This window comes from Rhinopithecus bieti, unplaced genomic scaffold (assembly GCF_001698545.2).
Source record: "Rhinopithecus bieti isolate Rb0 unplaced genomic scaffold, ASM169854v2 scaffold_45617, whole genome shotgun sequence".
Lineage (NCBI taxonomy): Eukaryota > Metazoa > Chordata > Mammalia > Primates > Cercopithecidae > Rhinopithecus > Rhinopithecus bieti.
In genome coordinates, this window is record NW_016819136.1 from 1460957 (window position 1) to 1485226 (window position 24270).

General features: G+C 39.9%; 1 protein-coding gene and 1 long non-coding RNA gene across 2 annotated transcripts in view; one reads left to right on the top strand and one right to left on the bottom strand.

The window, feature by feature from the left end:
- The window catches only part of ATP6V1A (ATPase H+ transporting V1 subunit A), a 64065-nt gene extending 49978 nt beyond the window's left edge, over positions 1 to 14087 (top strand). Inside the window, exons 12-15 of the mRNA XM_017858573.1 lie at positions 52 to 255; positions 5387 to 5481; positions 7129 to 7300; positions 11378 to 14087. Of these exons, the coding sequence (XP_017714062.1) occupies positions 52 to 255; positions 5387 to 5481; positions 7129 to 7300; positions 11378 to 11470 (564 nt within the window). The 3' untranslated portion in view covers positions 11471 to 14087. The remainder of the gene's footprint in view (positions 1 to 51; positions 256 to 5386; positions 5482 to 7128; positions 7301 to 11377) is intronic.
- The window catches only part of LOC108519508 (uncharacterized), a 16449-nt gene continuing 5835 nt past the window's right edge, over positions 13657 to 24270 (bottom strand). The window contains exons 2-4 of the long non-coding RNA XR_001882639.1: positions 21460 to 21599; positions 18711 to 18837; positions 13657 to 14715 (exon numbers count right to left, since the gene is read on the bottom strand). This is a non-coding gene — a long non-coding RNA (uncharacterized LOC108519508). The remainder of the gene's footprint in view (positions 14716 to 18710; positions 18838 to 21459; positions 21600 to 24270) is intronic.

Genomic DNA, 24270 nt, shown 5'->3' on the forward strand with positions numbered 1-24270 from the left:
CTTTGTTTTTTAAGAAAAATTACTGTTTTGTTTTGTTTTGTTTTTAATCAGGTGTTCTGGGGCTTAGATAAGAAACTAGCTCAGCGTAAGCATTTCCCCTCTGTCAATTGGCTTATCAGCTACAGCAAGTATATGCGTGCCTTGGATGAATACTATGACAAACACTTCACAGAGTTCGTTCCTCTGAGGACCAAAGCTAAGGAAATTCTGCAGGAAGAAGAAGACCTGGCAGAAATTGTACAGCTTGTTGGAAAGGTGAGTTGTTAAATTCCATGGAAGATAGATCTGTGGGTTACACTGGGGTGTTACAAGAATAGATAGAGCCTTAGATATTGCAGATTCTTGCCTAGCAAAATAAATATTTATTAAATATTTTAATTGAAATTTTAATTCTTTACAGTACTTAGCATGGTTCTTGGGTATATTGTAGGTGAGAAAGAAACACTTGATTTACTTTTATCTTGAAAGGGAATATACCCATCACCAACCAAATTAGAGGTGGTAGAGTTAGGATTTGTTAACATACATTTTTGTAGGAATGCTAGGGCTAGGTACCAGAAGGATTGGCTTCTAGTTCCTCCATTAATTAGCTATGTGGCCTTAAACAGGTGACTTACATTCTTGTGTCTGTATCTTGATTCTTCAAGGAAAGATAGTGTAATTAAATTTAGGCAAATTAAATGCCAGAATGAAAAGACTTCTCAGATAGTATGCAATGCTAGTTAGTACTCAGAGTTCTCTGTCTGGTTTTGTTCTTTTTATTATATGTTATAAAATCACCTCCTAATTTATTCCAAAAAAGGTTAATATTTGGAGATAGCTAACATTGTAGCATGTATTACTACTTATTATTTATAGAATAAAAATATTCTCTTATCTGCCCAATAAGAGAAGCAAGAAACAGGAAGAACTGTAAAACCAGATAAAGGCAATACAAGAAAGGAAAAATATAGGCTAATATTGTTGATGAATGTAGGTATGAATGTAGATACTTAATAAAATATTAAATATTAGCGTATGAGGTCCAGTAGGATATTAAAGACAACAAAATGATGCATCATAAGCAAGTTTATCTCAGGAATGTCCATATTAGACACAGAAAATCTATTGTAATTCACTAAAGTAATAATATAATCAGAAAAGGATATTTCAATTAATGTAGAAAAATATTTGAAGTTTATTACAATTTTTAGAAACATCTTAGCAAGCAAGGAATGGAAGAGAACTTCCTTAATGTGTTGAAAGTAATATACTAAGACCTAGGGAAACCACTTTACTTACTGGAGAAATTTCAGATGCATTTCATTTAAAAACTGAGATTAAGACAAGCATGCCTAGTCTCATCACTGTGTTCAGTCGAATACCAGAGATCATAACCAATGATGTAAGAAGAGAAAAAAGAAAAGTTGTAAAGAAAGAGATAACAATGTCATTGTTTGTAGATAATGAACTCTTATACTAGAAATATAACAGAATTAATAGAGAAACAGAAATAAGAGTTCACTGGGGGGTTATGATTCAAGATAAACACAAATCAAGAGAATTTCTCTGTACTAGCAATACCAACTAGAAAATAAAAGTAAAAATAAGATGTTCTCAATAGCAACAAAAACTAGAGTGTAGGAACTAACCAGAAATACGTATTTCTTCTATGAAAACCACTTTTAAACTAATAAATGAAACAGAAGATGATCTGAAAATAGAAACAGTCCATGCTCTTGGATGGAATGACTTATTAAAAAGACGCCACTTCTCAGCCAGGCGTGGTGGCTCACACCTGTAATCTCAGCACTTTGGGAGGCTGAGGCGGGCAGATCACGAGGTCAGGAGTTTAAGACCAGCCTGGCCCATCTCTACTAAAAATACAAAAAATTAGCTGGGCATGGTGGCGGGCACCTGTAATCTCAGCTACTTGGGAGCCTGAGGCAGGGGAATTGCTTGAACCTGGGAGGCGGAGGCTGCAGTGAGCCAAAAATGCGCCACTGCACTCTAGCCTGGGCGACAGAGTAAGACTCCATCTCAAAAAAAAAAAGGGCCATTTCTCTTTAATCTGTAAATTCAATGTAACTCCAATCTAAAATTCATTTGATTTCACAAAGATTCACAACCTTAAATAAGAACAGTAAAGTGTGAGCTTTTCCCCTATTGGATAAGGGGAAATACAAAACCATAATAATAAAAATAGTGTGGTATTGGTAAAATAACAGACCAGCAGACCAGTGGAACAGAATAGAGATAGACTTGTGATTGTATAAACCATTGATATTGCAAAGATGGTACCAAAAATCAAGTGAGGAGAAGATAGATTGTTTTAGTCTGTGATAGAAAACTGTTTACTATTTGGAGGAAAAAAACAAAATTGGATTGTTCTCTAATTCCACATACAAAGTTAGAATCCAGATAGATTCACAATTTACATGGGAAAGGTAAGACTTTCAGTTTAATAGAAAACAAATATTAAGAAAATATCTTTGTGATCTAGAGTTGGAAAAGGACTTCTAAAATAAACCCCTTAACATTAGCCTTAAAACAATAAAAAGAGTTTTTTGATTACATGAAAAGTAAGCATTTATGTTTAGCAAAGGCCTATCCTGGTTAAGGATAACAGACCAGTGACATTGGGAGAGGAAGTTTGTGACATCTAAAACTCATGGACTGCCTGGGCATTGTGACTCACACCTGTAATCCCAGCACTTTGGGAGGCTGAGGTGAGTGGATGGCTTGACTCCAGGAGTTCAAGACCAGCCTGGGCAACATGACGTGACCTTGTCTCTACAAAAAATATAAAAATCAGCTGGGTGTGGTGGTGCAGGCCAGTAGTCCCAGCTACTTGGGAAGCTGAGGTGGGAGGATCACTTGAGCTCAGGAGGTTGAGACTACAGTGAAGCGATATCTCGCCACTGCACTCCATCCTGGGTGACAGAGTGAGACCTTATCTCTATTAAAAAATAAGTAAATACATAATAAGAAAATGTTTAGAAAATTTTAATTTTAAAATACTTTTAAAAAATTAAAGAAAAAAACCGATGGACTAATGTCTAAAATGTACAAAGATCTCCTGTAAATGAATAAGAAGACTAGAACTTCAACAGAAATGTGGCCAAAAGAAAGAACAGACTGATTATAGAAAAGGAATCCCAAAAGACTAAGACCTATGGAGAATTGCTCAAGCAACACTGAGAACACCACATTATACTAGTTAAAATGTCAAATATTGCCCAGTGTTGTGGGGACAGAGGAACTGGTGGGCGGATTGTCTGTTGCTGCCATTGTGGAGACCAGTCTGATAGGACTGACTGACTTACCCTGGGACCTAGCAATTCTGTTTCTGGATATTTATCCCCAAAGAAATTCTCAAACAGGTCCTTAAGTGGATGTTTGTGGTGGTGGAAAAATAGAAGAAATCTGAATGTCCTCTACTGTGAGCAAAAGATGGAAGGTAAAATAGGGAGGGTGCACACCACAGAGGATGAAATATGTGAGAGCTGGAAGCTGCAGACCATGTGGCACAGCAGCATGGGTGGATCGAAACAAAGTAGCAAACCAAAGACACAAGTAAGAATGTTTTACATAATTAAAGACACTTGCACAAAATAAAATACACATTGTACATGAATTTATGCAAATAAAAGAATGCACATAAAACATTGTTTAATATTTACCTGTGGTTGAAGAGAGGACTACGGATAAAAGGGATTTACAAAAAAAAAAACTGGAGACCTGATCCTTACCTAAGGAGCTTAGCACGCATAAATAATGGAAGAATGTAGTTAACTCATTGGGCTTATCCATTTTCCACTCCCAAGAAATCTTTACCTGTTAGTGATCCCAGCAACACTAATATTATCTCTTAAGGCTGCTACGGCGATTGTAAAAGTTAGGGCTTTTGAGGTAGTGATATTTAAAGGATGAAGCTCTGTAACTTAGCTATACTAGTAAAATAGCACTCAGACATAGAATAGTACATACTTACTGTACTTCATAGTTCTAAATACTTTGTAATGTTTTTAAAATTCAACTATGAGCTATATAGATTTTTATTAAACAAACTTAAGACTGAGAATACAAATAATTAAGATAGCAAGCCAAGATGTGAAGAGATATTTCAAGAAAAGAATATCAAGCTTATGTATGTATGTATGTATTTATGAGAGGGAGTCTCGCACTGTCACCAGGCTGGAGTGCAGTTGGCGCGATCTCGGCTCACTGCAACCTCCGCCTCCCAAGTTCAAGGGATTCTCCTGCCTCAGCCCCCTCGAGTAGCTGGGACTACAGGCGCGTGCTACCACACCTGGCTAATTTTTGTATTTTTAGTAGAGATGAGATTTCCCCATGTTTTCCAGGATGGTCTCGATCTCTTGACCTTGTGATCTGCCCACCTTGGCCTCCCAAAGTGCTGGGATTACAGGTGTGAGCCACAGCATCTGGCCAAGAACAGCAAGCTTTTTGCCACCCATGTTTGTTTGGGATTTTTTTTTTTTTTTTTTGTGAGACAAGTTCTCACTCTGTCACCCAGGCTGGAGTGCAGTGGCACGATCTCAGCTCACTGCAACCTCTATCTGCCTCCCAGGCTCAAGCAATCTTCCCACCCTAGCCTCCCAAGTAGCTGTGTCTACAGGCGCATGCCACCACGCCTGGCTAATTTTTGTATTTTTTGTAGAGACAGGTTTTCACCATGTTGCCCAAGCTGGTCTCGCACTCCTGAGCTCAAGCGATCTTCCTGCCTCGGCCCCCCAAAGTGCTGGGATTACAGGTGTTAGCCACTGCACCCGGACCCATGTTCTTAGCAGCACTGTTCACAATAGCCAGGAAGTGGAAGCAACCCAAATGCCCATCTATGGATGAATCCATAAACAAAATGTGGTGTGTGTTTGCGTGTGTGTATAAAATGAGATATTATTCAGCCTTAAAAAAGAAAGAGATCCTGTCACATGCCTCAGTACAGATGAACTTTGAGGGCATTATGCTAAGTGAAATAAGCTGGTCACAAAAGGATAAACATTATATGATTTCATTTTTATGAGGTATTTAAAATAGTCAAATTCATAGAAACAGAAAGTAGAATAGTGGTTACTGGGGCTGGGGGAGGAGAGAAAGGAGAGTTACTGTTCCGAACTTACAACATGGAAAAGCTCTAGAAATCTGTTTCACAGTAATGTGAGTATACATAACACTACTGCACTATATAATTAAAAGCGGCAAAGATGGTAAATTTTATGTTATATGCTTTTAACCACAGTTTAAAAGAACAGCAATCAAAAAGCAGTTATAAGTAAATTTATTAACAATAGGTGATTGTGGATTATATAGTTTCTGCTTGTTAATTAATTGCCGCCATCGATCTTACATTTTAGAGTAAATGTCTAAAATATCTTTTCTCTTCTAGGCTTCTTTGGCAGAAACAGATAAAATCACTCTGGAGGTAGCAAAACTTATCAAAGATGATTTCCTACAACAAAATGGATATACTCCTTATGACAGGTAAGCTATATTGATTTTCTTTTTTTATTTGAGGATTTTCTATTGTATTTTGGTGAAGGAGTACACATAAAAACCTTTTTTTATTCTCATATAGGCTCATACACTCTGACTTAGTAGATTGGTTTATTTGTATATTTGTAGTAGACATCTAATGACCTAATATGTCCCTTGTCTTGATTTGCTCATTTGTCCAATTATAACAGTATTTTCACTCATAACGTTCATCTATAGTTAGATTTAATTGTGGCTTAGTGCAGAAGCCTTCTTCGTTTCTTTCCACTGCCCATGTCTCCTTTACTCTGTTACGTTGTTGTTGTTTTGAGACAGGATCTCACTGTCACCCAAACTAGAGTGCAATAGTGCAGTCTCAGCTACTGCAGCCTCAACCTCCTGACAGTTCTTTCACCTCAGCCTCCTGAGTAGCTAGAACTACAGGTGCCCACCACCATGCCCAGCTAATTTTTTTTTTTTTTTTTTTTTTTTTTTGGTAGAGACTGAGTTTTGCCATGTTGCCCAGGCTGGTCTCCAACTCCTGGGCTCAAGCAATCCACCCACCTCGGCCTCCCAAAGTGTTGGGACTCACAGGCATGAGCCAACACGCCTGGCTTCTTTTACTCTTTTCCTAAATAATTAATAGTTCTGCTTTCATGCCTCGTTTCCCAAGAGTCCTATTGCTTGCTTTCTACCAAGGTCTCTGTTAGAGCACTCCAACTCCTACTCAGTGCTTTCTTTTTTTCATCATTATCAATGCTACTACTGAGGCTTGTTTAAAGTTCTCATTTCTTTTCAACTTTGAGAATTTAGCCCTTTCATGCCAGATTATCTTTTCTCCCTCAAATCATATTTGGCCCCATATAAGACTGAAGAAGGAACTGAGCCAATAAAAGGATTACCGGAATGTAAGGCAAGCAGTAAATATGCCAGTTTATCAGTAAGCCCCAGAAATTTGCTCTGTTGGGAACTTATGAAGCTTCTAGGAACCACCTACACAAAGATAACAAGGGAAAAATTCTTTGGAAAAGGTGTAATAGGAGTATGCATGAAATTATGTACGCAAATGTGTTTAAACATGTCCAAAAGTTGTAAGAATGTATGTGACTGAAATTGAGTATTTGTTCTTGTGTCTGTTACTTAAAAAGTATTGGCAAATGAAAATGAACACATTAAGAAAAAAGGGGCTACTACTAACTTTAGGAACTTGCAATTTCCTGCTTTCTTATTACTCATTAAACCTAATCCATTATCACAAGGGAGTCTTTACAACTCAGTTATTTTACCATTTGTGTTACTTATTTAACTGCATTGTACAAAAACAAACCCTCAGAGAGTCATTAGATTATAGCAATACTGTTTCATTGTTTCTCCAACTTGATGATTTTAACAGAGAAAAGTAAAATTTACCCTTAAAATAAATAAAAGAATATATATCTTCTTCTATCCCATATCCTGAGATATCTCTGTCCAAAAACTCTGGTTAAGTAGTTGTTGGTCTTTTCACTATTATTTTTTTATTCCTTATGTATCGTCTAATAAGTAAGCAATCTGCATACTTAGATAAAGAAACAAATGCTCTAGTAGTTTTATATAAAGTATGAACCTGTTTTGGAATTTATTTTTGTTAATTTTTTTGACCATCATTTATTCTAGGTTCTGCCCATTCTACAAGACAGTAGGGATGCTGTCCAACATGATTGCATTTTATGATATGGCTCGTAGAGCTGTTGAAACCACTGCCCAGAGTGACAATAAAATCACATGGTCCATTATTCGTGAACACATGGGAGACATCCTCTATAAACTTTCCTCCATGAAATTCAAGGTATATTTTGTTTCTGCTGTAACTTTTTTTATTTGAAAATGCTTCTTTTTTTTTCTCTTTTTTTTTTTTAAGACAGAGTCTCGCTCTGTTGCCAGGCTGGAGTGCAGTGGCATGATCTTGTCTCACTGCAGCCTCTGCCTCCCGGGTTCAAACAATTTTCCTGCCTCAACCTCCCGAATAGCTGGGACTACAGGCACGTGCCACGACACTCAGCTAATTTTGGGGTTTTTTTTAGTAGAGACAGGGTTTCACCACGTTGGCCAGGATGGTCTCGATCTCTTGACCTCGTGATCCGCCTGCCTTGGCCTCCCAAAGTGCAATGCTTCTTTTTTTTTTTTTTTTTTTTTTTTTTTTTGAGGCGGAGTCTCACTCTGTTGCCCAGACTGGAATGCAATGGCCGGATCTCAGCTCACTGCAAGCTCCGCCTCCCGGGTTTATGCCATTCTCCTGCCTCAGCCTCCCAAGTAGCTGGGACTACAGGCGCCCGCCACCTCGCCCGGCTAGTTTTGTATTTTAGTAGAGACGGGGTTTCACCGTGTTAGCCAGGATGGTCTCGATCTCCTGACCTCGTGCTCCACCCGTCTCAGCCTCCCAAAGTGCTGGGATTACAGGCTTGAGCCACCGCGCCCGGCCGATTCTTTTTAATTTTTCTAGCTATTTTGAGCCCAAACCTGGGCTATAAAACTTGCAGTTATTTTCACACATGTTCAGGTTTTGTAAAACCAGTAGAGGCCTCAAAGTTATGTTCAAATAGGAATTCTGATGATAAAAATTAGTGTATCAGCCAGGCACAGTGGTTCTCATGCCTGTAATCCCAGCACTTTCAAAGGCTGAGGCAAGAGGATGACTTGAGCCCAGGAGTTCAAGACCAGCCTGGGCAACATGTCGAAATCCTGTCTCTACAAAAAATACAAAAGATTAGCCAGGTGTGGGGGCACACACCTCTAGTCTCAGCTACCTGGGAGGCTGAGGTCACGGCTGCAGTGTGCCATGATCGTGCCACTACACTCCAGCCTGGGCGACAGAGTGAGACCCAGTCTCAAAAAAAAAAAAAAATTATGTCATGTCTAAAATAAATGCTGATGTGTATTCCTTTTTGTCTTAGCTGCCAGGCAAATTAGAGCTTGCTTCATAGCTGAGCAACAATTACCTTACTCCAAGTGCCTATTAACCTCTAGCCCACATGTTCTTCTGAAATGACATCTCTGTTTACTTCTTTTAAATATCATGTACTGCACATCCTTTTTTAACTTTTTTTTTTTTTTTCTTTTTTTCTTTTTTGAGACAGAGTCTTGCTCTATCACCCAGGCTGGAGTACAGTGGCATGATCTCGGCTCACTGCAACCTCCATCTCCTGGGTTCAAGCAATTCTCCTGACTCAGCCTCCCAAGTAGCTGGGATTACAGGTGCCTGCCACCACGCCCGGCTAATTTTTGTATTTTTAGAAGAGACAGGGTTTCACCATGTTGTCCAGGCTGGTCTCAAACTCCTGACCTCATGTGGTCCGCCCTCCTCGGCCTCCCAAAGTGCTGGGATTGTAGGCATGAGCCACCGTGCCTGGCCATTTTTTAACTTTTAAGTAGCCTCTTGTTCTTTTGGAAGTACACAAGATAAAAATAGATAATTAAATGAAATTATTAGTAGGAATTCAAATGTATAAGATTGTTTTTAATATTTGATCAGTTGAATTGTATTTATTTCTGTCATGACATCCAGGCATATTTACTAACCACCTACTGAGAATGATTCTCTGAATGTATATGTAATATAAAAATTTTAAGATAGTACATATATTTTGTGTGTGTGTTTACACTATAGATTGAAAGTAAACCTGTACAAATAGGTAATCACTATATTGAGAATTTAAAACATTTACACCTTTTAGTCTTGTCATTTCACCTTGAGATACATAAAATGAAGGAAGTAACCAGAATTTTGATATGGATATACAAAGTTGTTTATTAAATTTCTTTTTTTTTTTGAGATGGAGTCTTGCTCTGTTGTCCAGGCTGGAGTGCAGTGGTACCATCTTGGCGCACAGCAACCTCCATCTCCCAGGTTCAGGCAATTCTCCCTGCCTCAGCCTCCCAATGTAGCTGGGATTATAGGTGCATTCACCACACCTGGCTAATTTTTGTAATTTTAGTAGAGACGGGGGTTTCTCTATGTTGGCCAGGCTGGTCTCGAACTCCTAACTTCAGGTGATCTGTCTGCCTCGGCCTCCCCAAGCGCTGGGATTACAGGCATGAGCCACTACACTAAGCCAAATTTCTTAAATGTCACCCAAGAATGAACAGAGCCGACAGTACATTATGGTGTGTCCGTAAGATAGATATTATGAAGGCATTACCATTTTTGTCAAAAATATTCAAAGACATGGAGAAATGCTTATGTCACAGAGTGAAAAAACTTCCAAATGTAACTTGATCCAAATATTGTCTTAAAAAACTATATATTCATAGGAAGTATGTAGTAATAATTTCTATTTACGTGCTTATTGTGTCAAATTAACATCACAGGTATTTTTTAATGTCATTACTCTTCTGTAGCATTGTTTTGTGGCTGGACAGTAATATTTTTCTATTCATAGACACTTAGAAAATTTCCAGTTATTGGCCGGGCGCGGCGGCTCCCATCTGTAATCCCAGCACTTTGGGATGGATCACCTGAGGTCAGGAGTTCTAGACCAGCCTGACCAACATGGAGAAACCCCATCTCTACTAAAAATACAAAATTAGCCAGGCATGGTGGTGCATGCCTATAATCCCAGCTACTCAGGAGGCTGAGGCAGGAGAATCACTTAAACCTGGGAGGGGCAAGTTGCGATGAGCCGAGATCACGCCACCGCACTCCAGCCTGGGCAACAAGAGCAAAACTCTGTCTAAAAAAAAAAAAAAAAAAAAAAATTTCCAGTTATTGGCATGGACGACCATGTAGTTGTATGTAGTTGGTTTTGTGCATTTTCTTAATATGGAGTCCCAGAAGTGGAATTATTGGGTTAGAGAACTGGAACATTTTAAAGTCTTTTTTTTTTTTGAGACGAGTCTCACTCTGTCACTAGGCTCGAGTGCAGTGGCGCGATTTCAGCTCACCGCAACCTCTGCCTCCTGGGTTCAAGTGAGTCTCCTGCCTCAGCCTCCCAAATAGCTGGGACTATAGGCGCACGCCACCATGCCCAGCTAATTTTTTTTGTATTTTTAGTAGAGACGGGGTTTCACCATGTTGGCCAGGATGGTCTCGATCTCCCGACCTTGTGATCCGTCCATCTCAGCCCCCCAAAGTGCTGGGATTACAGGCGTGAGGCACCAAGCCTAGTTAAGTCTCATTTATACATATTAGTAAGTTGCTTTTCATAAGGATTTTAAATAATGGTGCATTTTAACATTATTTCCTAAATTTTACTTTTCCATCCCAGTGTGATAATACCAGATGTTGAGCAAATTCTGTTTTGATTAAATTCCTAATTATCGCGCATTAAGTCATATTCATCTAATATATGAAGCGGCATAATTTCCCACTATTGTGCACACTGTTGAGGATAAAGCCTTTGGTCACTGAACGTGGTGATCAGGCAAAATGCAAAATTTAAATTTTGTTTTCTTTCTGTTTGGTTGGATTTGTATCCTTAAGAGAAAGGGAAAATGAGTCTAGTTTTACCTCCTGCCTGTGGTTTACCATCTAGTACTCAAAATATATAAAATACAAGTAACTTGGGCCAGGTGCAGTGGCTCACACCTGTAATCCCAGCATTTTGGGAGGCCGAGGCAAGTGGATCACTTGAGGTCAGGAGTTCAATACCAGCATGGCCAACATGGTGAAATCCTGTCTTTACTAAAAATACAAGAAAAAATTAGCTGGGCATGATGGTGGGTGCCTGTAAACCCAATTACTTGGGAGGCTGAGGCATGAGAATCACTTGAAGCCAGGAGTCGGAGGTTGCAGTGAGCTGAGATCGTGCCACTGCACTCCAGCCTGGGTGACAGAGTAAGACTCTGTCTCCAAAAAAAAAAGTAACTTACTAAACATAATGAAAATTATTTTCCAAATGCAAGTTGAATTTGTAATGTCTTCTTTCAGGATCCACTGAAAGATGGTGAGGCAAAGATCAAGAGCGACTATGCACAACTTCTTGAAGATATGCAGAATGCATTCCGTAGCCTTGAAGATTAGAAGCCTTGAAGATTAGAACTGTGATTTCCTTTTCCTCAACAAGCTCCTATGTGTATATTTCCTGAATTTCTCATCTCAAACCCTTTGCTTCTTTATCGTGCAGCTTTGAGACTAGTGCCTATGTGTGTTATTTGTTTCCCTGTTTTTTTGGTAGGTCTTATATAAAACTAACATTCCTTTGTTCTAGTGTTGTGAAGGGCCTCCCTCTTCCTCTATCTGAAGTGGTGAATGTAGTAAATATATATTATGGTTACACTACTGTAAACTTGTATGTAGGGTGATGACCCTCTTTGTCCTAGGTGTGCCCTTATCTCTATTAAATTGTAAACAGGACTACTGCATGTACTCTCTTTGCAGTGAATTTGGAATGGAAGGCCAGGTTTCTATAACTTTTGAACAGGTACTTAGTGAAATGACTCAATATCTATTGTGGTAATCTCATTGGCAAGCTTAGCATTTTGCAGAGGAATTGCTTTGCAGGAAATATTTAATTTTCAAAAACATAATGATTAATGTTCCAATTATGCATCGCTTCCCCCACTATAAATCAGGAATATTTGTGAGAAACTATTGGAAACTATACTCTTTTTATTTTTATTTTTTATTTATTTTATTTTATTTTTTTTGAGACGGAGTTTCACTCTTGTTGCCCAGGCTGGGGTACAATGGCGTGATCTTGGCTCACTGCAACTGCAGCCTCCCGGGTTCAAGCAATTCTCCTGCCTCAGCCTCCCGATTAGCTGGGATTATACAGGCATGCTTCACCATGCCCAGCTAATTTTGTATTTTTAGTAGAAACGGGGTTTCACCATATTGGTCAGGCTGGTCTTGAACTCCCGACCTCAGGTGATCCGCCCACCTCGGCCTCCCAAAGTGCTGGGATTACAGGCATGAGCCACCACACCCGGCCAGGGACTATACTCTTTTTAAAATAGACATTTGTGGGGCTCACACAATATATGAAACAGTACCCTCTGAAAAAGAGAAGAAAAGAATCAGGCAGTCAAACTTAGAGCAACATTGTCTTATTAAAGTATCGTTTATTTCACTAGAAAAAATTTAGTATCAAGGACTATTATATACTTCATTACTAGAAGTTCTTTTTAAAATTACATTTAAAACAATCACTGAAAACTTGATCCACATCACACCTTCTTTATTTTCCTTAAACATCTTGGAAGCCTAAGCTTCTGAGAATCATGTGGCAAGTGTGATGGGCAGTAAAATAGCAGAGAAGATTTTAGTAGCAATTAAAGGCTGTTTGCACCTTTAAGGACCAGCTGGGCTATAGTGATTCCTGGGGCCAGAGTGGCATTATGTTTTTACAAAATAATGACATGTCACATGTTTGCATGTTTGTTTGCTTGTTGAATTTTTGAACAGCCAGTTAACCAATCACAGATAATATTACTTTCTTTCATATGGTTTTTGGTTCACTGGCTTAAGAGGTTTCTCAGAATATCTATGGCCACAGCAGCATACCTGTTTCCATCCTAATAGGAATGAAATTAATTTTGTATCTACTGATAACAGAATCTGCATCACATGAAAAAAAAAAGATCATTTTATCCGTCTTTTAAGTATATGTTTAAAATAATAATTTATGTGTCTGCATATTGCAGAACAGCTCTGAGAGCAACAGTTTCCCATTAACTCTTTCTGACCAATAATGCTGGCACCATTGCTTCCTCTTTGGGTAGAGGAAAGGGTGTGTGAACATGGCTAACAATCTCAAATACCCAAATTGTGATAGCATAAATAAAGTATTTATTTTATGCCTCAGTATATTATTATTTAATTTTTTAGGTAATGCCTATATGTTGGTCTATTAAGGAAAGAAGCAATCAGTAGAGAATTCAGGATAGTTCTGTTTAAATTCTTGCAGATTACATGTTTTTACAGTGGCCTGCTATTGAGGAAAGGTTTTCTTCCATACAACGTGTTTTAACCTTTGAGAACATTGACAGAAATTATGCAATGGTTTGTTGAGATACAGACTTAATGGTGCTGTTTAATCAGTTTGCTTCCAAAGTGGCCTACCCAAGAGGCCCTAAGACTAGTAGAAATTAAAAGGATTTCAAAAACTTTCTATTCCTTTCTTAAACCTACCAGCAAGCTAGGATTGTGATAGCAATGAATAGTATGATGAAGAAAGTTTGACCAAATTTTTTTTTTGTTGTTGTTTTGAATTTGAAATCATTCTTATTCCCTTTAAGAATGTTTATGTATGAGTGTGAAGATGCTAGCGAACCTATGCTCAGATATTCATCGTAAGTCTCTCTTCACCTGTTACAGAATTTCAGATTGGTCATTGATAATATGTATTTCTTTAGTAAGAATGTGTTAAAATTACAATGATCTTTTAAAAAGATGATGCAGTTCTATATTTATTGTGCTGTGTCTGGTCCTAAGTGGAGCCAGTTAAACAAGTTTCCTATGTATTTTTCCAGTGTTAAATCTCACACATTGTACTTTGAAAATTTCCTTCCATCCTGAATAACGAATAGAAGAGGCCATATATATTGCCTCCTTATCCTTGAGATTTCACTATGTTTATGTTAAAAGTTGTGTATAATTGTTAAAATCTGTGAAAGAATAAAAAGTGGATATAAATTAACATTTTTTTCTTTTTCTCTTTTTTATGGCACATTCTGCTAGAAAACGTGTACCTTTTATCTTGACTTACTGTTTTGGTATGACTTTTAAAATTTTCCTTCCTTTTATAGATTGTTTCTTAAGATTATGAAATTGAATTGGAGCCCTCACTATAGCGTGCAAAAAGTCCCATAATTGTATCACACTATGTTTTGGAAATATAATACACAGAATCCCATCCCATTCTGAATTTTACTTTAAATTGAGAAAGTGAGTGGTTTCTATAAATTCACTTTTAAATGCAAGGAAATCAGTAGTACTCTTCAGTTTTTAACAAGTGAACTAAAGCCTTGTAATTTATGATTTTGCAAGCCAATTTAAGGTCCAGTATAATAATGTAGCAACATCCTTTGTAGCAATTCATTATGTTATGTAGGATATATTTTATTTCCTTAAATGTTATATTTTTAACAATTTCCAAAGGAGTGAAGAAGCAGTGTCAAATAAACAGCTGTATATTACCATTGAGTCTGAAGTTTATGTAGAGAAATTTTTAAAATCATGAGAAGACTTCTTCATTATAGAGTCGGTAATTTGTTGTCCATTAGGTAATATCCCAATATCTTCAGCATATTAGGTTTACTGTATTGCTACAATATAGGAATATGAAGAAGGGAATCAACTTTCTCAAATGGGGTGATAAAATGCTAGTGAAGTTGTTCTAAGAGCTCAGTTTGAATTCCCGCAGAAGTTGACTCTGAGACAAGTAATTGAGTTTAGGTAGTTTATTTGGGAGATGGTATCAGGAAACACCATTAGGAAAGTAGAGAATTGAGACAGAATGGAAAGAAGCCAATTAAAGCGCTCGTTACCAACCAAGTTAATACTTTGGACTATGTAGCACAATCCTGCTGGGGAGTTTGGGGAACAAGTGAACAATGCACATTGCAGTTATCCCACCAGGGTGCAAGGAAGCTACAGTAACTTGTTTGACAATCAGCTCCTGTCGATTTTCCATTTGAAAGCTGTGCCCATAAAGATGGGGAGAGTCAATACACAGCACATGCATACAGGTAGATCAGGCCCTAGTGGCCACAGAAAACCCTATGCAAAATAATTTAAGTACTGGCAGTTGGGAGGTTGGGCTGGTGGCACTGAAATGGTGGTCATGGTTGAGGAGACAGAGGTAGGACACTACTAGCAACCACTGCAGCCTTCTTACAAATCCAGGAAAAAAATTAGTCAATTAGTAACTGAAAAGTTACTCTGGGCCAGGTGGCTCACGCCTGTAATCCCAGCACTTTGGGAGGCCAAGGCATGTGAATCACTTGAGGCCAGCAGTTCAAAACCAGCCTGGCCAATATGGTGAAACCTCGTCTCTACTAAAAATACAAAAATTAGCTGGGTGTGGGCTGGGTACAGTGTGGCTCATGCCTGTAATCCCAGCACTTTGGGAGGCTGAGGGGGGCAGATCACGAGGTCAGGAGATCAAGACCATCCTGGCTAACATGGTGAAACTCCGTCTCTACTAAAAATTAAAAAAAAAAAAATTAGCCGGGCGCAGTGGCAGGCGCCTGTAGTCCCAGCTACTTGGGAGGCTGAGGCAGGAGAATGGCGTGAACCCGGGATGCGGAGCTTGCAGTGAGCCGAGATTGCACCACTGCACTCCAGCCTGGGCAACAGAGTGAGACTCCGTCTCTAAATAAATAAATAAATAGCTGGGTGTGGTGGTGTGCCCCTGTAGTCCCAGCTACTCAGGAGGCCGAGGCAGAATTGCTTGAACCCAAGAGGCTGAGGTTGCAGTGAACTGAGATTGTGCCACTGGCACTCCAGCCTGGGCAAGAGCAAGACTGTCTCAAAAAAAAAAAAAAAAAAAAAAAGCATTCTGCAAAATAAGGAAACACCATGTAAAAAAATCAGGAGACTTGGAGACAAGATATTTGAGAAAGAGCAGAGAGTACACATACTACCAATTTTGGGTATATGTAGACAGATGTGATTTAATGCTCCTGAAAGTAAAAGGATCAATGGGGATTTTGATCATTTATTCCCACCCCCTCATTATGTAGAAAAGGAAATTGAAGTTCAGGGAGGTTAACTGACTTGCCCTTGTCACAGAGCTACTTAATAGCAAAATCCTGGCTTCCTGATTCCTAGTGTTTCTTTGTTTCCACTAAATCATACTGTGTATCTTTTCCTTACATGTGTACATTTCATTCGGACCCAAGTAATATGAGCTAAAGTAACCTGAGAAAAACCAGTGAGAAATTACTGGCTAGACAAAGTGGACATGGACATGGGTAATATGATTCACTCATCTTTTTTTTTTTTTTTTTTTTTTGAGATAGAGTTTCTCTTTTTGCCCAGGTTGGAGTGCAGTGGTGTGATCCTAGTTCACTGCAACCTCAGCCTCACAGGTTCAAGCAGTTCTCCTGCCTCAGCCTCCCAAGTAGCTCAGATTACAGGCATGCACCACCACACCCGGATAATTTTTCGTATTTTTAGTAGAGATGGGGTTTCACCATGTTGGTCAGGTTGGTCTCAAATTCCTGACCTCAGGTGATCCGCCCTTCTCAGCCTCCCAAAGTTCTGGGATTATAGGCGTGAGACACCACGTCCGGCCCACTCATCCTTTTTTTTTTTTTTTAGAGAGGCAAAGTCTCATTCTGTCGCCCAGGCTGGTGTGCAGTGGCATGATCATAGCTCATTGCAGCCTCAAACTCCTGGGTTCAAGAGGTGCTCCTGCCTCAACCTCCCAAAGTACTGGGATTAGAGACATGAGCCACCATGCCTGGCCAAGTTTTTTTTTTTTTTTTTTTTTTTTTTGAGATGGAGTCTTGCTCTGTTGTCCAGGCTGGAGTGCAATGACATGATCTCGGCTCACTGCATTCTCTGCCTCCTGGGTTCAAGTGATTCTTGTGCCTCAGCCTCCCTAAGTAGTTGGGACTACAGGCATGTGCCACCATGCCCAGCACATTTTTGTATTTTTAGTAGAGACAGTTTCGTCATGTTGGCCAGGCTGGTCTCAAACTCCTGACCTCAGGTGATCAACCTGCATTGGTCAGCCTCCCAAAGTGCTGTTATTAGGTGTGAGCCACCACACCTGGCCCAATTTGTTTTTCTTAAGAAGGAAAATGTGAGTGGAAAATTGTTCGAGTTTGAGCCAGAGTTGAAGAACATGAATCTGGAAATAGATAACCATTTTTACCAAAATTGTATAGAGGTCTTTAAAGAGGGGAGGAACAAGAATATAAAAATAATAAATATCTGATAAAGGACTTATATCCAGAATATGTAAAGAAATCAAACAAAAAAGTAGAGATCTTTATAAATAGATAAAAGAATTAACAGATGCCTCAAAAAATGGCCAATTATGTGAAAAAGTTGCTCAACTTCAAGTCATCGGAAATGCAAATTAATATATATGATACCTCTTCATACCCACTAGAATGGCTAAAATGGAAAGGACAGAATACCAAGTACTGGTGAAGATGTGGAGCAACAGGAACTGTCATACATTTTTGGCAAGAGTATAAATTTGTACAACCACTTTGGAGAACTATTCTGACAGAGTCTACAAAATTGAATTGGGAATAACTAATGACTCACAAATCCCATTCTGAGGTCTATACCCAACAGAAATGTATACATATATGTTCACAAAAAGACATGTACCAAAACGTTCATAGCAGCACTATTAGTAAAAGCCCCAAACTGGGAACTACCTGGCTAACAGTTTGGAAGAACTGAAGTAAGTTGTGGTATATTCGCACAATGAAATACTATACAAAAATGAAAGTTAACAACATGCATGTATCTCACAAACATAATGTTTAAAGAAGCCTAACAACAGCGAATGATTCAATTTATATAAAATGTAAAAGAACAACTTATCTATGGTGTTTCAAGTCAGGATAGCAGTTACACATGGTGGGGAGGGGGATGTTAATAACAGGAGAGTAGACTGGGTGCAGTGGCTCATGCCTGTAATTCCAGCACTTTGGGAGGCCGAAGCGCGTGGATCACCTGAGTTCAGGAGTTCGAGACCAGCCTGGCCAACATGGTGAAACCCTGTCTCTACTAAAAATATAAAAATTAGCCAGGCATGGTGGCACATGCCTGTAATCCCAGCTACTAGGGGGGCTGAGGCAGGAGGGAGGCAGAAGTTGCAGTGAGCTGAGATCATGCCACTACACTCCAGCCTGAGTGAGAACACAGCAAGCCTCCATCTCAAAAAAAATAAGTAAATAAAATAACAGGAGTGTAGCAGAAGGGGGGCTTCTGGAGTGCTGATAATGTTCTGGTTCTTGATGTGGGTCCTGATAACAAAGATGGGTTCACTTTGTAAAAATCCATGCACACGATTCAAGCACTTTCCTGTATATACGTCATACTTTACTAATAAGTTTACAAAAACAAGTAATGATTATACTTAAGAGGTTTATATTTCAAGTAGTTTTGCATTAAGAAATATATAGTAGTGGTTTAAAAATACTTTTAGGTTTTACCTAATAAGAAAATGATGTTTTGTTTGTTTGATTTTTAAACTTACACTTTCCTAGCAGTGGTAATAGATTTAAATTTTTCAGTTCAGATACTTTCAATTCTCTTTGCAATCAATAGCTTGCTTTGTCGGATAGCTGACCTGAATTTGGAGAATAGTCTGTTCTTGGAACACAGTCAGAATGCATAAACTGTTGTCTCTTCACAGTGCTGTAGCCAGTTGCATACAAATATGTACTCAGGTGTCCGTCAATACATATCACAGCCCCCTAAAGTAGCAATGGATGACTGTTAGAAACAGGTTTAATGTTTTAAATAATTATACATCTTAATTAGATGTTACCCAAACTTGTCCGAATGTAAGAAACATGGAATTGTGTTAATACGGATTCCCAGGCCCTGCCCCAAACCAACCTGAATTGGAATCTCTAGTCTAGGGAAAGGGTAGGGGAAACGATTTAACAAGCATTCCAAGTATTCTTACCATGTGGCAAGTTTTGGGAAACAGCTATCTTTATTCCATGCTTAGCTATGAAAAGTAACATGAGGCTAGGCGCAGTGGCTCACGCCTGTAATCCCAGCACTTTGGGAGGCTGAGGCAGGCAGACCACGAGGTCAGGAGATTGAGACCATCCTGGCTAACATTGTGAAACCCCATCTCTGCTAAATAATACAAAAATTAGCTGGGTGTGGTGGCACACACCTGTAATCCCAGCTTCTCAGGAGGCTGAGGCAAGAGAATTGCTTGAACCCAGGAGGCAAAGGTTGCAGTGAGCCGAGATCGTGCCACTGCCCTCCAGCCTGGGCGACAGAGCGAGACTCCGTCTCAAAAAAAAAAAAAAAAAAAAGTAGCATGAGAGACTTAGATGTAAATAAGCATTCTCCCAGATGTTGACTAGTTTTATCATAATCTCAGCATTATAAGGTGTTGCAGAACAATTTATCCTTTATGAGGTACCTTGGTACTTGCCTTAAACTGTGCTCTGCTGATTCACATGTATTCTGACTCATTTAGACTCAGAATAGCCTGGCACTCAAAGTTTTCCTAAATCATGAAATTTTAGCAACAATAACTGTAATGCCTATGGATTTTAAACAGGATTCTATTATAGTAGTTTCAGGTATTTTACTGAATGGACCAACAGGTTTTTTTTCTGTCCATTTCTCTATACATGGGAGATTTTAAAAAGGAATCAAAATTCTGCAATATAGCTTGTGAACATAATTATAAAGGAGTATAATTTAGTTCCATTTTTAAAAAACAGCATTTGTTGGCCATGCACAGTGGCTCACATCTGTAATCCCAGCACTATGGGAGGCCAACGCAGGTGGATTTCTTGATCCCAGAAGTTCAAGACCAGCCTGAGCAACATACATAGTAAGACCTCCTCTCTACAAAAAAAATTAAAAATCAGCTGGGCATGGTGGCATATGCCTGTAGTTCCAGCTACTTGGGGGGCTGAGGTGGGAGGATCACTTAAACTCAGGAAGTCAAGGCCGCAGTGAGACATGATCATGCCACTACACTTCAGCTTGGGTGACAAGAGTGAGACCCTGTCTCAAAAAAAAAAAAAACCAAAACAACAACAAAAAACAAACAAACAAAAAACCCTGGCATTTTCCTGGGATTCAAAAAAATTTTTTAACCCATCAAGATAAAATTTTTTAGTTTGAATTTTCTGGTTTTTTGGTTTGTTTGTTTTTTGTTTTGTTTTGTTTTTTGAGACATTGTCTTGCTCTGTCATCCAGGCTGGAGTACAGTGGCACAATCTCAGCTCACTGCAGCCTCGACCTCTTGGGCTCCAGCAACCCTCCCACCCCAGCCTCTCGAGTAGCTGGGACAACAGGTGCATGCCACCATGCCTGGCTATTTTTCTTTTTATTAGAGACAGGGGTCTCACTATGTTGCACAGACTCAAGTGATCCTCCCACCCTGGGTCTCACTGTGTTGCTCCTGGGCTCAAGTGATCCTCACCCTAGCCTCCCAAACTGCTGGCATTACAGGCACAATCCATCACACTCAACCTAGTTTGACTCTCAAAAATCATCAGAATAGCTCTTGCATTGTTATAACTCTCAAAAAGCTAATACATTTAGTTTTTCCTTGATGACTTAAAATTGTACTGAGTCTTGGGACACCTTGTATAAAAGTCCCAAATTGCTTTAAATCACATAAAATCATATTTTTATTTACTTTATTTATTTATTTTTGAGATGGAGTTTCACTCTTCTTGCCCAGGCTGGAGTGCAATGGTGTGATCTCAGCTCACCGCAACCTATGCCTCCTGGGTTTAAGCAATTCTCCTGCCTCAGCCTCTGGAGTAGCTGGGATTACAGGCGTGTGCCACCACACTTGGCTAATTTTGTATTTTTTAGTAGAGATGGGGTTTCTTCATGTTGGTTCAGGCTGGTCTCAAACTCCCAACTTCAGGTGACCTGCCAGCCTTGGCCTCCCAAAATGCTGAGATTACAGGTGTGAGCCACTGCACCCAGCACATAAAATCATATTTATGGCCTTAATTTTTTAAATCGCATGTTTCATTTTAAAGTCTTTATAAAGCCCTTTCGACATTTACCCTTATATGATTTATGACGGTATTTCCCCAGTAATTCCAGCATGGAATTACAGGTTGAGTTTTCTGGAAGCAGATGAACTTCCAGAGTCATCTTGGTGGAGATTGGGATGCAAGTGGCTACTTAGCAATAAACAAGTTGTAAAGGAAGGGAGCAAAAGCAGGAATGGGCAGAAAATAAGTAAAGTACAAAGCAGGCCTGACAGACTTGTCCACTCCTAGGCAGAACCTCTGGAGTTTGCCAGAGTTGACATGCATCAGCCTAAAATGGCCTGGCCTTTATACCCCTGCCTCTCTTGGTCCCCAGATTCAAGATACCTGCGAGAATGTCATCTCAGATTGCGTGGTTTTCAGCAACTGTAGAGTAAGAAGGAGCTGATAGCTGGAGGCTGTCTGCTGATCACACTCCTGGCAGCTGGGCAGCAAGTTTTTCCACAAAGGGAAACCTGCACAGTGCACTTCAGTGCCGTGAGATGGTTTTAGGAAAGAGACAGATGAATAGTATGCATTTTAATGTATGGAGGCAAACATTTAGCACTTTAAATCCACGATTTCAAGGATTTGCTTAAGGAGGCAGCCAAACTATTCAGTATTTTTTAAAGTGAGTCATTTTTAAAGAAAACTATTAAGTATACAAAATCACAGACGTAAAAGATATGGCAAAATAAGGGTGGTTTTCAAATGACAGGAACTTCAGCAACACTGCTTGTAAGTCAAAAATCGGACTGACTGTTTTAGTATCAGTTAAAACGTAAGTGCTTACTGGCCAGGCACAGTGGCTCATGCCTGTAAGCCTAACACTTTGAGAGGTAGACGTGGAAGGATTGCTTGAGTCCAGGAGTTCAAGACTAGCCTGGGCTAGTGAGACCCTGTCTCTACTAAAAAAAAAAAAAAAATTAGGCTGAGCATGGTGGCTCATGCCTATAATCCCAGCACTTTGGGAGGCCGAGATGGGGAGATCATTTCAGATCAGGAGTTCAACACCTGCCTGGCCAACATGGTGAAACCCCATCTCTACTAACAATACAAATATTAGCCATGCATGGTGGCATATGCTTGTAATCCCAGCTACTTGGGAGGTTGAGGCAGGAGGATCACTTGAACCTGGGAGGCGGAGGTTGCAGTGAGCCGTGATTGCGCCACTGCACTCCAGCCTGGGTGACAGAATGAGATTCTGGCTCAAATAAATAAATAAATAATAAATTTAAAAAATACAAGTGCCTACTGAGTACCTTTAGAAGTATTCAAGGTAAATGTTAGCCTTGTATTATATAGAAATTCATCATCAAATGCAACACTCTTCAGGAAATAACTACTTCAAAATTAATAGAACATATTTCTTGATATTTGAATCATAACCTGTTGGCATTAACTTTGATTAAACTACTGCCAAATCAGTTTTTGGTTTTGCTTGTTTGTTTGTTTTTTCTTTTTGAGACAGGGTCTCACTTTGTCACCCAGGCTGGAGTGCAGTGGCGCCATGTTGGTTCACTGCAGCCTCTCCCTCCTGGGTGAAGCCTTAAGCGATCCTCCCACGTCAGCCCCCCAAGTAGCTGGAACTAAAGATGTCTGTCACCATGCCTGGCCGGTGAGGCTCTGTCTCAAAAAGAAAAAAAAGAAGAAAAGAAATATTACTTGTAATAGCTCCTGCTGGTGAAATGCACATTTTCCCTTTGCCAGGCCAGTTCACATATTCTGATGGAGTGTTGGCTGATAAGAATTCGCAGCAGCGTATTTGTACTGTACTGTACTGTACTGTATTTGCCCTCAACCAACAGCAGCTGTCACATCTGGAGATGCCTGGAAGCTGAAGCCCTCTGTTTCCCCCACCCACACACCCAGCTGCACCCAAATCAATATGAGGGTATCAAAGACGAATCCTCTTGCCTCAAGGTGACGCCAGTCTGTGATGCTCCTGAGCTCCCTGTGGGACCAGGCTGAGGAGAAACTTCACTGGCACCCACATCAGCATCTTCTATTTCTCCTTCTCTTTCCTACTTTCCTCACTCCCTTATGAGTTTCAACTAAGCAGCACTCCCTCAATAAGCCACTTTCATAGGAATCTCATTCTCAGGCTCTGTTCCTGGGGAACTGAACTGAAGACATTTCCTTTTCCACAGAATTCTCACTGAGCAGAAATAACTACTGTGAGTTTTACAGTTACATTGAACAGAATCATAGGGTTGTCTTGTTCCAGGAAGTTCTCACTAAAAGAAAGCCTTCAAGTGATGTATTAAGAATGTATTAGGCCAGGCGCTGTGGCTCATGCCTGTAATCCCAGGAATTTGGGAGGTCGAGACGGACGGATCGTGTGAGGTCAGGAGTTTGACACCAGTCTGGCCAACATGGTAAAACCCCATCTCTACTAAAAATACAAAAATTAGCCGGGTGTGGTGGCAGATGCTGTAATCCCAGCTACTCAGGAGGCTGAGGCAGGAGAACCGCTTGAATCTGGGAGACGGAGGTTGCAGTGAACCGAGATCATGCCACTGCACTACAGCTTGAGTGACACCCTGTCTCCAGAAAAAAAATAAAAATGTATTATTTTGGGCTGGGTGCAGTGGCTCATACCTGTAATCCCAACACTTTGGGAGGCTGAGGCAGGTCGATCACTTGAGGTCAGGAGTTGGAGACCAACCTGGCCAACATGGTGAAACTCCATATCTCTACAAAAAATACAGAAATCAGCTGGGTGTGGTGGTGGGCACCTGTAGTCTCATCTACTTGGGTGGCTGAGGCAGGAGACTCCCTTGAACTCAGGAGGTGGAGGCTGCAGTGAGCCAAGATTGTGCCATTGCACTCCAGTCTGTGTGACAGAACGAGGCTCCATCTCAAAATTAAAAAAAAAAAAGCCAGGTGCAGTGACTCACGCCTGTAATCCCAGCACTTTAGGAGGCTGAGGCGGGTGGATCACAAGGTCAGGAGATCGAGACCATCCTAGCTAACACAGTGAAACCCTGTCTACCAAAAATACAAAAAATTAGCCAGGCGGTGCTGTAGTCCCAGCTACTCGGGAGGCTGAGGCAAGAGAATGGCATAAACCTGGGAGGCGGAGCTTGCAGTGAGCCAAGATAGAGCCACTACACTCCAGCCTGGGCGACAGAGCGAGACTGCATCTCAAAAAATAAA